Here is a 16,039-nt window from a genome sequence, read left to right as displayed (position 1 = left end):
ATTGATATGTTTCTTTTTTCCAACACATTTCCCTCTCTCTCTCTCTCTCTCTCTCTCTCTCTCTCTCTCTCTCTCTCTCTCTCTCTCTTATTTTATTTGTTTTTTTAATAAAAACTTAATTAAAGGAAAACATGATTTTATTGTATCTTGGTTATGAAGGTGTTGGAATAAAAAAGAATGAAAAAAAGGGTTAACTATACAAACAACTCCTAAAATATACATTTAAGGGTGTGAGCAAAAGAGAAAATATATTCATATTAGGGGTGTGGATGGGTCAGGTCGGTTGCATATCGGCCAAACAACTGACCCGATCCAACAAGGCCGATAATGTAATTTTGACAACCAACAACCGACCCACCTATTATAGGTTGGTTGCGAGTCGGTTTTCGATAAGGCCGATATAAATGGATCGGTTGAAATTATTAGACTAATATTTGATCAATTTCAAAACCAACATCCGAACCAACTTTGATGAGTCGGTTGGTATTATCGGCCCGATGTAGTAGGTCGGTTGTAGAATTATCAGCTGACCGATAATGGGTCGGTTGGCCGGTAAAACCGACCCATTCTCACCCCTAATTCATATTAGTTTTTAAGTTTTTGTATGTGGAGGTAGCATTCAAGGATTCGTAACCTTCGAAATACTTATTATAAGTAAAAATAAGTATATTAAAGAATCACAGACGTTGAGATAGCCCAGTCGAAAATGTCATAAAATTGTCCCCACTATAATGTCTTTGTTGCTCTCAAACATTAGTGTATAGTCAAAAAATTGCCCAACTAAAAGTAGCTTATGTACATGCGTGGTAGGTTAGTAAACTTTTCAAACATTAAATGAAAAATTAACGATAAGGACTAAAGAGCGACAAGAGTATATCATCTTAGGACTAAGGTCAGACACATATATATTTTAGAATTGTAGAATTTAAAAGATGAATTTAAGAACGAGAGTGGGAATGGAGATAAAGTTTAGGAACTATTTACCCCTGTTTAATTTTGTGACCATGCATCCGTGCTGCAGAGTTTTTTGACTGGTGAATCTGACGGCCCCAATTAAAAAGAAAAAGAAAAAGAATTAAGGTGGTCGATTGGCAAAAAAAAAAAGAAACAGAAACCTCCAGGCCTATCCGAACCCCATAAATCTTAGCCTTTTTAGCGCTAAAAATTCCCCCCCCCCCCCACAATTTTTCTTCACACTCGCAGCTTGTCAGCTTCAGCTATGGAAGCTCTGCAAGGAGCCGTCCCTCAAGTCCCGCGTCCCCATTTCGAACCAGACACTGATAAAATCAAGCGCAAGCTCATGGACAAGGGCGTGTACCCAACTCCCAAGATTGTCCACACCCTCCGCAAGAAGCAAATCCAAAAACACAGCCGCAAACTCAACCGCCTCGCAGAGGAAGACCCACCTCTGTCTCAGTCCCAAAAACAAACACTTGCTGAAGAAACCCAGTTCCGGACTCTCAAGCGCGAGTACAGGGACTTCACCAAAGCTGTCAAGGCAAAGACTGGTGGTGGTAGTGGTGGTGGTGGTGATTTCATGGTTGGGAGGCCTTGGGAGGGGCTTGAGAGAATTGGGTTCCGAAAGCTGGCCAGTACTAGTGCGGAGTACCACGGAGAGAAGCTGAAGAAGGAGGAGTTGAGCGCATTGAGGGAAATGTTCGAGGCCCGAAAGCTCGAGGAGTTGAAATGGGTCTTGGATGATGATATTGAGCTCAAACCAGGGTGGTTGGATGGTGAAAATAGGGTCTGGGACCCGGCTAAGCGGAGACGTAGCGAGGGCGAGGTGATTCAGTTTCTTGTTGATAGGTTTGTATTGGGATTTTGGTGGTGATTTGGTAGTGGTTTTAGAAGGCTGTTTTATCTGGGTTTTTGTTAATTTTAGGAGTTCTTGTTTTGTGATGCAGGCTTAGTGCTACAGAGTTTTCAATGAGGGACTGGAAGCTTTCGAAGATGATGAAACAGTCAGGGTTGCAGTTCACTGAGGGTCAGCTGCTTAAGGTTCTTGGAGGGCTTGGTGCTAAGGGATGTTGGAAACAGGCATTGTCTGTTGTGGAATGGGTATACAATGATAAGGGCAATAAACATTGCAAAAGCAGGTAATTTTATTTGGTGGAAAACCGTGGTTATGCTCATATATGTTTCTTCAACCACTGTTAATTATTTGCATTCATGAGTTTGGCAAATCTGATCAAAATTGGACTACCAAATGGTCTTGTAATTTCAGAAATCCAATAATTGAAAGAAGCTTGATTATCATACATGCCGATGATCCCATATAATATGCCAAAATATTCGTTGATGATTTCTATCTTTTTTTATATTTCTTTGATGTGAAAGCAAGGATTTTTCTTGGGCCAGACCTATATTGAAAACAAAATTCCAACAAAATAAGGTCTGGCAGTGGGATTTAACCTGTCAATCAACTCATTCTTGGGAAGAAACTCAATCTAGGTTTTGGGTATAGGATTGAAGTACACTTAAGTAGGTTGTTCATGGTTTGGTAGAACTCTGATGATTTTGAAATCATGTACTGAATAGGCTGAGATGCAATACGGTAGTTCTTTTGATATATACAGCAAGTATTGGCCTCTGAAATATACCAATGAAGGCTTCCATGATCCGTTGTGCAATTTATTTATTTATGTCAAATGTACACATTGATGCAGGACGAGTTGGTGCTAATTTTACTGAGTTGTGTTAAACTACACTTTTTAATCTTGTTGGAAAATTGATGCATCCTGTAGGTTTGTATACACGAAACTCTTGGCAATTCTTGGGAAGGCACGGATGCCCCAGGAAGCTCTTGGCATTTTCAATCTGATGCATGTGATGTCTTGTTCTTTTGTAACTTTATATTTTCAAATCCGCCTTGATATTTTATATAGCTTTATTGGATGGTTTCTCACATTTAAGTCATTCAGGGAGATTGGCATATATATCCTGATATTGCTGCCTATCGTAGCATTGCTGTTACTCTTGGTCAAGCTGGTCTTCTGAAGGAATTGCTGAAAATTATTGAATGCATGAGGCAGAATCCTTTCAAAAGAAATAAAAATATGTTCCAGAAGAACTGGGACCCTGTCCTTGAGCCCGATGTGGTGGTCTATAATGCTGTAAGAGAGCATTTTCTCTGTTTTTCACTTGTCATTCCTTGATATACTTTAATCTATATATTGATGTGATTCTCTCTTCCAAATTGGTTGCCAGATATTGAATGCTTGTGTTAAATGCCATCAATGGAAGAGTGTATCTTGGGTGTTTAACCAGTTGAGAAAGAGTGGTCTGAAACCTAATGGAGCAACATTTGGACTTTCTATGGAGGTAGTAACTGGATTATGACATTTATCAACACATAATAGTTCAAACATATGTCTTTCTTGTTATGACCTAAATGAATATAGAAATATAATATGATTCAGAGGCTGAAACATGAGAGTATGTTTTACATAACATGAGAGTATGTTTTACATCAAAACTTCAGTGTTGTATTTAAGATTTTTGTATTATCTATCAGTTCTGCTGCTAGCAATGCAATCTACAGAAACAATTTGGATTTGACATGGTGGCCTATGAAATATAATACTTTAAGGTTGCATTTGGATATATGAATTTGAAATGAGAGATTTGGATTGAATTTTGAATGTAAATTTCTTAATTGGACTTTACAAATATTAATTGTTTATGTCAATAAAATGCACATATAAATTTGGTTACTTGAGAATGAGGGATTCCAAATACTCAAAAACAAAAAAAAGTTTTATTTCAAATCCTTCTAAATCATTTATATATTGACTTTTCTCCTCAATTCATAGCAACAAGTATCAAAAGTCAAAACTCCCAATTTATACCAAGTAGTTAAATCCAAATCCATCATTTTAAATTCAACATCCAATGCAACCTAAATGCGTTATAGAGGGTGTAGTTTGAAAGAAGTAATTATTAAAGAACTATATAGTTGATGTGTTGTTTTAACTTAAAATATTAAGATGCTGTTGTTCTATGGAATTATATGTTACAATTCTGAAGTGCTTGGGATCCTCAACTAGTGCTTTATCCCAAAAATAATTGGGGTCAGCTATATGAGCCTTCGAACAACTTAGGTTCCTCAAAAATGTGAACTCTCCTCTGCCACTTGGACCTAATTATCATATACTTTCTACCACTGCTAGGTCTCTGATGCACATAACCAAATCATCTCAAGATGAATTTCCATATGTTCACTCCTATTAGTGCTACCCAAACCCGTGATACACATTTATCTTTTCCCGCATGAGAGAAGTTTCACATGCAAAATGTTATTTGTCCTCAAATTATATATGTATTCAAGTCTTACAGGTTTTGCTTGTTGTCAGGTAATGCTGCAATCTGGAAAGTATGACCTTGTGCACGAGATCTTTAGAAAAATGAGAAAATGTGGTGAAGCTCCAAAAGCTCTTACCTACAAAGGCAATTCTTTTTGTAGCTCATCTGGTATTGAGATGGATGTATCATTTCTGGTCCCTCATACATATAGTGTGTTGTTTTCCAGTTGTTGTCAAAGCTTTTTGGTGTGAAGGAAAAGTCAATGAAGCTGTGGAAGCAGTCAGGGATATGGAACAAAGGGGAGTGGTTGGAACAAGCAGTGTATATTATGAGTTAGCTTGCTGCCTTTGTAACAATGGTAGGTGGCAGGATGCTCTGGAAGTGGTAAGATTCTTTGTCTGTGGAGTTTGGATCTATTGTCACTGATTTAGTTATTTAAGCATGGTGTATTCAAAGTTTCAAACCATGTGTGATATTTATGGATATGATTCTTCATCTGATTCAATCTGCAAAGAGTCTTTGGTGGCACTTCCTTTTATCAATTCCTGCCATTTTTTTCTTCCTGTTTTTATCAATTTTTATCAGTTAAGTTTGCAGGGTTTCTATTTCTTTCTTTGAATGATGTGGGAAAAAGGGATGAGCTAATTTGCTGGGTCTTTTGTGTACAATTGGTTTATTGCAAAATAGGAGCTTTTTTGTGGTACAAGTCAAACATATTAGTATTCTGTTTTTTTTTTTTTTTTTCACCATACATATTAGTATTCAACTATCAACATTTTCCAGAGCATCAAGAATTGAAGCTTGGCCAATTCATTTATATGCTAGTTTTCATGGCTGATCTATTTATATGATCCTGTGTACCTAATTTGAATAATTGTTTTCTTTTTAAAGTGGACTCGTCCTCGTAACAAATTTCTTCCTTTCAATTTTCTTTGAAATTAGGTTAAAGGGTGCATTTTTAATTTTTATAATAGTGATCATTTTGTGAGTTACAAGAAGAGGTTCAAGACTTGATTAGAAATATGCCATTTCTACCTTAACAAGTTTTATTTATGTGGAGTGAGGTAGTGAAATTGTATTGAATTATATATCGGCATGGAAAAAAAGTCATTTGGATAATTTTTATGATTTAAAGGTTATTGTAAAAGTATGAATTTATGGTTGAGCAAAAGAGAATTCAGTATTTGTGTTTCTTGTGTTTTGCTTGTCTCTTATGTTAGACCTGGATAATGATGGATATAACATGTTGTGATAGTTGTCAACAAGTTGGGCTTTTGACATTCCATTTCTTAGGTCAAATAGTTTCTTTTGTTAGGTTGTGACTCTGTAGCTGCTTTGTAATTAATATTTATTGTGGACCTTGAAATTTTATTTTTCTTTTAAATATGCCTGCAGGTTGAGAAGATGAAAAACATATCTAATACTAAACCTTTGGAGGTCACCTTCACAGGCATGATATTGTCTTCCATGGAGGGTGGACATATTGATGATTGCATATCTATATTTGATCACATGAAAAACTATTGTGCCCCTAACATAGGGACCATAAATGCAATGCTGAAAGTCTTTGGTCGAAGCGATATGTTTTCCAAAGCTAAAGAATTGTTTGAAGAAATCAAGACAGCTGAATCTGATTCTGACCCTTCGCTGGAAGGTGGTGGTACTTCCCTTGTCCCTGATGAGTACACATATACCTCAATTCTCCAGGCATCTGCCAGTGCTCTGCAATGGGAATACTTTGAATATGTGTACAAGGAGATGGCTCTCTCTGGATATCAAATAGATCAAAGTAAACATGCATGGCTGCTTGTGGAAGCATCCAGAGCTGGGAAGGTAAACTATGTAGGAAAATGTTTTAGATCTTTTGTTTGTTCTCCGCAAAATCTGTCAACTACATGTGTGTTCTATTATAGCCAAAAGTTTTGTTTCTTTTTTGCTTTGTTTTGTTTTTTCCTATTATCAGTTATGTGGCCAAGTGGTCCTATTTTTTATAAGTTACTGGATGAGCTCAGTCATGGGAACTTAGCTCCATATTTGGTTTTCATGCAGTGTTATCTATTGGAGCATGCATTTGACACAACTTTGGAAGCTGGGGAAATTCCCCACTCGTTGATCTTTATTGAAATGTTATTTCAAGCTACAGCTCGACATGACTATAAGAGAGCCGTAACCCTGCTCAGCACAATGGCTTATGCTCCATTTCAAGTCAGCGAAAGGCAATGGACAGACCATTTTGAGAAAAATGGAGACAGGATCAGTCAGGATGGTTTAGAGAAACTATTGGATGCTCTACATAATTGTGATGTAGTGTCGGAAGCCACGGTCTTAAACTTATCAAGATCGTTGCATTGTCTATGTCTATCTTACAAATCAAGAGACTTGTCAAGTTCTGTTGCTTTTGGCAGTGGAGCCGCAGACACATCATCCTTGGATGGTAATAATGAGGGATTTGATGGCAATGAAGGACCAATTATGCCAAATGATTCTTTAAAATTAATTGATTGTAGCCCCAAGCCTGGCATGGATCCTCTTGATAACAATACTGATGTTCCTTTAGATGTGTTTTCTGTTAATCACACTAGCATCAGAAGAGATGCTGCTGCTGTTACAGAGACAGTTTCCAGATCATTGGATTATAATTGTGATGAAGATGGAGAAAACCCAGAAATTGATGAGGAAATTGAAACACTGATAAATGTAGTTGATGATTCTCATGACTCTGATTTGCCCTCAGGATATGAAATACTGAAAGAATGGAAGGAAAGAAGGAAAAAGGATGGGATACTCTTCCCCCTTCAACTTGGCCAGAAGTAAGTTAAATTTAGGAGTGTTAAAATAGTCCGCATTTCGATTCAGCATATTTCTTTTGTCAATGTGTATATATAGGACAAGTATTTACGAGGGTTCTAAGGCATCTCCTTTGCCGATGCCTCCTATCAACTCTCTATGTAAAGCTGCATACTCAGTTATGTCCACACACAAAAAAAAAAAAAAAAAGCAAGTCCAAAACTTTATGCTTTGTCTTTGAGAAACTTTTCTTGTATATTATTTGTGTAATGCGAAATTCTTATGGGGAGAGAGAGAGAGAGAGAGAGAGAGAGAGAGAGAGAGAGAGAGAGAGAGAGAGAGAGAGTGCAATGTCCATAAAAAAATCTGATTCACATTCTTAAAAGTGCATTTTCGCATGCACTTATCTCTTCAATCAAATAACAGTGACATTTGCACATTGTATCTTATATAGTTATATCTACCTTGGCATGCAAAATCCCTATCTCTTTCTTACACTGGTTTTTTCTCATTTGCTTCATTGTTTAATTCTGAAAATCAGAAAACCTACAAGCTCCTTACAAAATGATACCTGGAAATGGAAAAAAAGAAAAAGAAAAAAATAATTCACAGATGAAGCTCTCATGCTCCAGATTTACAAGGCCAACCTATTTACACTAACAGTCATATAAAAACATTGCTGCACCAGCATAATATCCTCCCATGCTCGGTTCTTGCTCAACAATTGTGTTACCCATGTGCGAGTTTCATGTCAAGGTCTGCAAACATTTGCAAAGATATCAATAGGAATTACAGCTATAAGAGGCATGTAAAGGAGCATTAGATACCGTTTTTTTTTTTTGGCCAGGGAGCATTGGATACAGACATACAGTTCAACTACAGTAAATCTTTGTATAGATTGACTTGATAAAATAACTCCTCAAAGCCATAAATTATGAATCTTTTAAGTATTTTAGCATGAAAAATATAAATATAATTTTTAATTTTTATCACAATATATAGTGGATGAAAATTTTTGGCTGCAATGCAACAGTGTAAAGCAGATGCACCACCCTATAGTGGAGAAAACTGCTAACAGCAGAACTTAGAAACATTAGCAGGGATATTAAACTGAGCAACCACCACCTTTGAGTGGGGCATTTGCCCCAATATGGGTCAAGCTCTCAAATTCAAGTTCATGGCATGCAAGGATAGCATCCTACAAAAAAAAATCATGGAATCTACAGACATTGTATGTTAAAGCAACTGATGATGTGAATTACATAGGAGAACTTTACCAAGTTTTCTACATTTCAATGCTTTCATTGCTGCTTTGGCAAAAACTTGTGCTGCTTCTGCTTCAGCTTCTGCTGCCTCTGCCTCCCTTGCTGCCTCTTCAGCTGCTGCAATGGCAGCTTCTGCCTCTGCCACGGCCTGCGCAGCAGCAGCAGCAGCCTCTTGTGCATTCATGCTCCTCATCTTGGTTAGCTCTGCATCAACTTGGGATTTAGTAAGAATGTTGACATCACTCTTATCTGCTCTTGAAGAATCCTTCTGCTTTCCCTCCAAAAGCAACGTTGAAGAGCTTCTTCTTTTCTCAGAAGTTGCTGAACTTGGTGCAATTCGGTATCTATGCTTTACCTGTCAACAGATTGACCAAAGAAATATGATCCATTCCTGAATTATAACATATCATTTGCTTTGATTAAAAGTGCATCTTCCATATTGTAAACTTCTCTCTAATAGAAGGTACCAAGGTACACATACCACATATGCCAATATTCTTAAGTCCTAATTCATACACATCCATAGTTGTGAGAGTATTATCACCTTATTATCTCTGTCATGCTTAGATCTTCAGTGTGACCTTAAAAATCTATAAATATCGAAATGGACATTTTTTGCAGGCTTACGAGGTCAAGGCTATTCCATTCAATCAGATTCATGAGATCCTAGTCCACACATACTACAGTGAATGCGCCTTACGATACCAAACTTTGAGCAATTAATTACCTTAATTAGTTTTCCATTGGCTGCCATATGCTTTAATTTTGTTGACAGTAGCTTTTGAATGTTTGGTGGTGCCCAATATTGTTCCTACAAGATGAAAATTGATAATGTCAAAGTTCCTCCAGAGACAACAAAACAATAGAACATATACAAACACAACACAGAGACATTCCCTGCCAGAAATTTTACATATTCCCAGTTGGACATTCACTGTTCAGTTGGGTGAGATGTTACCATGGTATTTGAAAAGACTGACAAAACATCAAGGTAAGTTAATGCGGGATAGATGTATAGTAATACTTTTTAAGAGTGTTCAATCCCAGCAAGTTGAGATTGACAGCAAACACGAGTGAGAAAGCATGCACTCTCCCTTATTTTCCTTCAATTTTTTTTCGCTCTCATCATTTGCATCCAAAGATAACAGAAAGATGCACTTCAGTTATTTTGACTTGTTAATTATTTATTTTTAAACTTATAGGTTTCTGAAATATTGCTAAGTGATAGATTTCCAAAATTATGAATGAAAGATTCACAGATATATATACCTCTATGTACATAGCAATTGCAGCCCTGTCAGAACCCCCTGGCTCCTTCAAATTTGTTATCGCTTCTAGTATAAGATGATCCAACCTACAACCAACCAGAATTGTTTCCGATATAACAAGTTAATAACCATGTCAAGAAAAGATGGCTGCATGTCATCCAATTTGATGTCTTTTTGCTATTTTAAATGAAGGTTGAGATATACTCTTTTTGCAAGATATTTTTGTAACTTGTACGTAACAGAATGACAGAAGTAATATCAATATCCATAATCAGTAGTGATCTAACCTTGCAATTGGTTGTTTTGATTCAGTAGTCTGCACCTTTCCCCCAGTGATGGCAAGAGGCTTAGCATCAACAATTTCTTCATGACTTTGAAGTACAGTACTCACAGCCAAAGGGTTATTATCATGTTTAGGGGTTGGTAGGCTCCTTTTAAGCGCAAGCTTAGCCTTCTGCCTAGAGCCCCATATTGCTGTCACATTTATATTTCTCCATTTGTCCTATCCAAGGAAACAAATACAAACATGAATATACCAAAAACACAAAATGTAATATTAGCAACTAAATTAAGAATGGAGCTCTAAATTTTTGGGGTACAAACAGAAACACTATCCATCCAAATCAAAGTATAGACCTTCTGATCTGAAGAAAATATAAATCCTCTCTGAAAATGGATACCTTGAGATCAACATTTGAACGTAGATGCAAGACAGCACTGAATTCTGGATCTGTGAGTATTGTGCGCCATTTTCCTGCCCCATGTTTAAGTACTCCAGCTTTAAGGGCTGCTTCTTCTTCTGCAGTCCACTTCTGCTTAGGAGCACCCATCAACAGAAGTCCAAAATTCTTCCAGAACGAAATCTGCACAGTTAAATTCTGCACCCTATCAGCATTCTATAGATGATAAATGCTGAATAGTAAATAGCCTCAATTACAATATAAACACTTAGAAGACCCAAAAAATAGCATTTGATTTAAAGAAAAATCATGTTTCTTGAAGACCATAATTACCCCAAAGAAAATGAAATAAGCAAGCATAGCCTAAATGTGAAACTTAAAAGCACTGTTTTGGATTACCTTGAATTCATCCACTAAATTATATTCTTTTTTCGTTTGCCAGGGATCCACTAAATTATATTCCATTACTTGAAAAGCATAACATATTCAAGTTCAATCGTAAAACAACGAAAACATAACAAGATGCAATGCCTTGATTTTTCGAAGCTGGGTTTAACTCAGACAGTGCCCAACAAAATCCAGCCTCAAATAGACTCCACATGCGCTCCACAAACTACCAATGCACGCGCGCAAAAATAAGCTACAATTGCGTATATAATATCCAATTTTGCATGCATAACACAATATATAAATAGGATTTCAATTACAAGTTTAATACTTGATCATCCTAAGCATATCTTCAAATTTTTTTTGGTTGTTAATCTTCTGTCTAAATCAGCTCAAATTCTGAAAATTTTGTCCATTCACAACAACAACATGTAATGGCATGCATATCAGCGATTCCTACACACACACTAAAAAACAAAAGGAAAATTCATAATTAATATAAAAAGTGTGAGATTTTTGAAATTAAAATACCTCTTCGATTTGGCTGCGAAGCAAGTCGCCGATACAAAAAGAGAGAGATGGAGAAGCAGAGGTGTACTGGATCGGATAGATTGCAAAGAAGCTGACGGAGAATGTGGGCAAACTGAGATTGATTGGATTATCTGGAAATTCAAGAATTGAAAATTTTACGGAGATTTTTTTTATTTTGATTTTGTTGGTTTTATCGTTTCAATTTTCATGTTGTCCGAAAATTAAAAAGAAGTTCCATTCAGTCCTTCCCTTTTGAGAGATGGACAGACCTGCTTGGGTTTGGGATGATGGGACCACCAAATACTAATGGCTCCTCAGTTTCTTGAAATCAAGTTAGACCCCTATTTTTGAACACAACTTACACTCACATCCCCATTGCCTTTTGTTTTATTTCTTCTATTTTTTTTTTTCAAATGTCTTGGAAATTATGAAAGAATGTAATATAGAAGGTTATTAATTAATAAGGAAACATATGTGGACAAATAAGGAGAGGTATTAAAAAAAAAAATCAAAGTTGGTCAACTTTAAGTTTTTGTGTGGAGTTTTCAAACGGACATTGCTTGACAATTACAGGCTTTACAGCCTATAATTACATATACATAATTTATTTTTTATCTCATATAAAAAATACTGGATAATTTTGTACAAAACAGTAAAACATGACTTATAATTAAGTTGCATCAATGATTTAAATATTATTGTTAGGTGTGATTATATAACTTAGTAAATTACTTTAAAATTTATTTTACAGTTTTTAATGATAAACAAACTCATTTAAAAAGTTGTAATGATAAATAGGTCTACTTTATACAAATAAAGCTCACGTTATATTTTTTTTCAATATTTTTTGTGCCAAGTGCTCGACTTGTTTTTTTTTTTAATGAGCAAATTGACACTGGTGCACAGTGGCAATTACTAACAGTATAACACGGGTGTTCTATGTAATTCAAATAGTTACTGTCGCACAATGGCAATTGTCGAGTGCTCTGCTCATTAAAGTAGACCGGACTATCACTATGTTTTTGCAGGTGGACTGGCTGATCATGGGCTTTTTCGTTTTAGACTTAAAAAACAAACCTTTTTTATTTTTTTTTTATTCTAATCCAATTTTACTCTTGGAAAAAAAAAACAAAAAAAGTAAATATAAATATTATATTTGGGGCTAAATAGAACACTTCAATAAAGTTATGGGCAATTTCAGTATACCAAAAAATAAAGGAGTGAAGCAGCAACTTTATTAACATAGTTGTAAAACAACAATGTCAAACAGACTATACTTTCATCTCTGCTTTCAGTTTAGTTTGAGACTTTGAGTAGCCATTTTACAATTTGACAGGGCGCGAGTTCGGTTCTTCCGTTGGTTCGTTAATTGGCGATGGCGAGCTCTCTGCAACGCATCTCGAGCCATGCTCGTCTTCTCCGAACAACCATGGTCCCAGGTGGGTCCAGACCCTTCTCGGCGGACGCTTTGGTTGAGTACTTGCCCGGCGAGATCGGCAAGGTCTCTGGCATTCCCGATGAGCATCTTCGCAGGAAGGTACGACCCTCTTCCTCTTCGTTCTCTCTCTTAAATTTCATTTGGGTTCATTTCTAACTTTGACATCATTTCTCAATGGGGCGCATAACCCATTTCGAGTTTTGGTTTTTCGATCGATTTAGGGCATTGAAATGTGCCAATTCGTTGTCTTTGCTTGAAAATAGCAAATCTTGAGGCCCCAAATTGTTATTTTTTAACGAGAGCTATAAGCTTTGCATGGTTACTAAGCAAGTTTTCTACTTTATTGAAATTGATAGTGATTGGGAATTTCTTGGCAGGTTGTAATATTCTCACCTGCAAGAACTGCGTCTCAACAAGGATCTGGGAAAGTTGGGAAGTGGAAAATCAACTTTATTTCCACACAAAAGTATGGTTTTTTTTTTTTTTAAATTTCATTGTTATAGTTCGTATTGAAAGAAGTATGTGGGCTTTGAGAGATTGCCAATTCGGTTATGGAGTTTGAATTTGCTTTTAATTCTCATGGTTTTCTGGGTTGTGGGTATCTACTATTGTGGTTCATAGTGGATAGATAGGTTTTATACTTTTTGCTGAATATAATCTTGTGCACCAGGATGTTCTGCTGAAAAATGTGAATGATCTGTTAGAACTTAGAAGTGATACTTATGAATGCCAGTGATTTCATGTTGAATTTTGCACTGAGACAACAGTTGAGCTATTCTTGTTAAATTTGGTGTTAAACCAAACTAATCTTTTATAAAGTGTAAATTACAGTAATAACCAGCTAGGTAATTATTCTCAGACTCAGTGAATCTCTGTCTACTGAAAATGCTTATTTAAATTTTTTAACCTTTGCTGAGCAGTTGAGTGGTCCTAAGACGACAGTATAACCTGTGTGTTGTTTATAGCTAGATGGTTTCTTTCTTGGATTTTGATTGAAATATTTGAAGTCGTCTCTCAATCAAGTCTTGAAATAGACTTATTTTTGTTCTCAAATAATTATTGAATGATGATTTTGTTACCATATTAAGATGATTAATAGGCTCTCTTCATAATTTGTTTGTAGGTGGGAGAATCCATTGATGGGCTGGACATCCACTGGGGACCCATATTCCCATGTTGGTGATTCTGCACTGGATTTTGACAGTGAAGAAGCTGCAAAGTCATTTGCACAGAGACATGGTTGGGATTATGTGGTATGTTTTGTTTTGTTTTTTCTTCATGCTGCTTTAAATAAATTTCCTTGTCTTTTAACTTCAAGATACTTTCTAGTCATCTCTCAGCATGTGCTTGTACTTTCATAAAGAGTTGTCTTTACGATTTCCTAGTTATTTCTAGCATTACACAAACATAAATGGACCATTTTAGGAGTAGGCCTTTATTGCGCTTTTGAATAAATTTAGTGTGTTTTCATGAAATCATTCTCTAAAAGGGGAAAAAAACATATATCCAGTGCGTTAACATTTGTTTGTTACCTTTCAGTTCCAAATGATTTTGTGCTTACATATTTTGTATTGTAGAACAATAGTAGCATTGCAATGCTAATTTACCTTTCAAAATTTTCATAGTTTAAAACCACTTATCATTCTATGATGGAGCAAGTTCTTTTATTTCTTAATCTTTTTTTCTTTTTTTTTTGGCTTCCCTTTAAGCTATTAATGATGGTTTTTGAACTCATCTGCAGGTTAAGAGGCGGCACACACCATTACTGAAGGTATGCAATTCTTTCTTCATATTTGATGAAGCTATTTTCACTCTCATGTGATAACATTTTTTTTTTTTGTGCGCGCATGTATTTGGGTTTGGGGGAAGGGTGCACACAGGAGACAGTTGTTATTAGAGACTAAGACAGTAGTTTCGTTTGGGCATATAAGATATAAAATCATTCTGAACTTTTCATGAATTGCTACTGGCTTGGTTCTTGCTGCCTGTATCTGCTTAATTGCAAACTCCATTGATTTTTAGCCACCCTAATCTTTTTCTAAACTGAGTGTTTCTACTAAGCGGTCATCTTTTCTAAACAAAGTGTTTCTTTAAAGTTATACAGTTCTCACTATTATTCTTTCTGTCAATTCATGACATGGTGCATTAGTGCAAGCTTTGTGTATAGAACAATAAAGAATGTTTTCTGATGGCATTGACTGGAACATCAGTGTCATAGTCCATTGTATGTTTAGTGGGTTGGAAATTTGGCTGCTTGCCTTGGAATGTGTTAGGGAAGAAATGCAATAATTTGTAAAGATGATGAGGAAATGGAATAATATAGAAAGATGAGGAGTTGCCTGTCATTGAGATAGAAATTTTCTTATTCTGGTGACTTTCTTCCTTTGGACCTTGTATTTTTTTTTTCTTTTTTTTTTCTTTTTGCACTCTTGGAATGTTTTTGGCATAAAATGATCTTTGTATAAAAATATTTTGTTGCTTTTTTTTTTTCCCCGTAGATTCAGAAATCATCCTCTCTGTGGTTTCAGGTGAAGACATATGCAGACAACTTCAAGTGGAAGGGTCTCCCCCAAACTGAGTGATTTGTTTCTCGGTTCTATCTTAAGAGGGTTGTGCAACAATACTTAGTTTTCTTTGTCGTATTTCATTGAAAAAATCACTTGATCCAAATGAAACAACTTGATTATGATAATAAACAGGATTCATGTTGTGAAGTATCTCTCCCTTTTCTCTGATATAAATAATGATACATTTGAATTCCCTGTATGGTAGATTGAATGTTTATAATTTCTTCAAGGAAATTGTGCCTTCCATCCGCCTTAGAGAGATGCATTGAAATTTGGTAAGTATGTGTACAACGTGATGCAGGTTGAATTGTTTTCCTTGCTCTGGTTGGATAAGTTGCATGGGGTTTTGCATAATGAGTTATAAACCATTTATTTGGATGTGAGAACAGCATGCAAATGAGCTACCATTATGACATACCATTGATTGACTTATGTGATCAATACAGTCCGATGGTAATGGGCAGACCATGAGTTCAAAAATGAAAGGATGGATCCCAATGTCGAACTTTCATCAATCACATTGTTTAGAATGGGTCACTGTTGGTCATCCCCAAAAATGCCATTGCATTTTTTTTTTTACCATACATCTGTGATACACTCTGCTTCCATAAACATAAATGTAGATTTTAACACACACACAAGTGCATTAACGCTTTCTAATTACTTTGGTGGAACTTGGGTTTGCACTTTGCATTGGGATATATAGTCTCAAAATCAAGTTGAGAGGCTTCCCATTAAGCATGCAATTCAAACCATTTTACACGGGCGGATTTTCTGGTGCAAACATGCATAACACCAGGCTATCTTCAACCGA

General features: G+C 36.0%; 3 protein-coding genes across 4 annotated transcripts; 2 read left to right on the top strand and 1 right to left on the bottom strand.

Annotated features, from left to right (window-relative positions):
- Positions 1-1,175: 1,175 nt before the first annotated feature.
- On the top strand, positions 1,176-7,333 carry DG1 (Tetratricopeptide repeat (TPR)-like superfamily protein). Of its 2 annotated transcripts, XM_086245432.1 has the most exons (9): positions 1,176-1,806; positions 1,905-2,096; positions 2,745-2,826; positions 2,922-3,113; positions 3,208-3,321; positions 4,353-4,446; positions 4,529-4,686; positions 5,698-6,135; positions 6,352-7,329. In XM_086245432.1, the coding sequence occupies exons 1-9, from the start codon at positions 1,220-1,222 to the stop codon at positions 7,114-7,116; spliced, it is 2,622 nt and encodes an 873-aa protein (XP_086101558.1). In that variant the 5' UTR covers positions 1,176-1,219; the 3' UTR covers positions 7,117-7,329. The 2 variants fall into 2 exon arrangements, with proteins under 2 accessions (XP_086101558.1, XP_086101559.1); XM_086245433.1 differs by lacking the exon at positions 3,208-3,321 and having other exon boundaries at positions 6,352-7,333.
- Positions 7,334-7,642: 309 nt separating this feature from the next.
- Positions 7,643-11,446, bottom strand: LOC147284297 (telomere repeat-binding factor 1-like). The gene is made up of 7 exons (XM_086245435.1): positions 11,221-11,446; positions 10,303-10,485; positions 9,910-10,124; positions 9,624-9,708; positions 9,082-9,165; positions 8,367-8,709; positions 7,643-7,847 (listed from the first exon to the last, which is right to left on the bottom strand). Exons 2-7 carry the CDS (start codon positions 10,450-10,452, stop codon positions 7,819-7,821), a joined length of 906 nt encoding a protein of 301 aa, XP_086101561.1. The 5' UTR covers positions 10,453-10,485; positions 11,221-11,446; the 3' UTR covers positions 7,643-7,818.
- A 1,055-nt stretch (positions 11,447-12,501) lies between these two features.
- Positions 12,502-15,424, top strand: FRO1 (NADH-ubiquinone oxidoreductase-like protein). The gene is made up of 5 exons (XM_086244345.1): positions 12,502-12,757; positions 13,036-13,124; positions 13,782-13,911; positions 14,400-14,429; positions 15,187-15,424. The coding sequence occupies exons 1-5, from the start codon at positions 12,596-12,598 to the stop codon at positions 15,238-15,240; spliced, it is 465 nt and encodes a 154-aa protein (XP_086100471.1). The 5' UTR covers positions 12,502-12,595; the 3' UTR covers positions 15,241-15,424.
- Positions 15,425-16,039: the final 615 nt, after the last annotated feature.

This window comes from Dryas octopetala, chromosome 5 (assembly GCF_963921425.1).
Source record: "Dryas octopetala chromosome 5, drDryOcto1.1, whole genome shotgun sequence".
Lineage (NCBI taxonomy): Eukaryota > Viridiplantae > Streptophyta > Magnoliopsida > Rosales > Rosaceae > Dryas > Dryas octopetala.
Note: the sequence above shows the minus strand (reverse complement) of the source record. Positions and strands in the feature narration are given on the sequence as shown.

Coding starts and splice junctions, on each gene's coding strand:
- DG1 (XM_086245432.1), top strand. CDS start 1,220: ATGGAAGCTCTGCAAGGAGCCGTCCCTCAAGTCCCGCGTCCCCATTTC. Junction 2,827..2,921: donor GCATTTTCAATCTGATGCAT/GTGATGTCTTGT, acceptor TAAGTCATTCAG/GGAGATTGGCATATATATCC. Junction 4,447..4,528: donor AAAAGCTCTTACCTACAAAG/GCAATTCTTTTT, acceptor GTTGTTTTCCAG/TTGTTGTCAAAGCTTTTTGG.
- LOC147284297 (XM_086245435.1), bottom strand. CDS start 10,452: ATGGGTGCTCCTAAGCAGAAGTGGACTGCAGAAGAAGAAGCAGCCCTT. Junction 8,710..9,081: donor CCAATGGAAAACTAATTAAG/GTAATTAATTGC, acceptor ATCTGTTGACAG/GTAAAGCATAGATACCGAAT. Junction 7,848..8,366: donor ATTGAAATGTAGAAAACTTG/GTAAAGTTCTCC, acceptor AAATGTTTGCAG/ACCTTGACATGAAACTCGCA.
- FRO1 (XM_086244345.1), top strand. CDS start 12,596: ATGGCGAGCTCTCTGCAACGCATCTCGAGCCATGCTCGTCTTCTCCGA. Junction 13,912..14,399: donor GACATGGTTGGGATTATGTG/GTATGTTTTGTT, acceptor ACTCATCTGCAG/GTTAAGAGGCGGCACACACC. Junction 14,430..15,186: donor GGCACACACCATTACTGAAG/GTATGCAATTCT, acceptor CTGTGGTTTCAG/GTGAAGACATATGCAGACAA.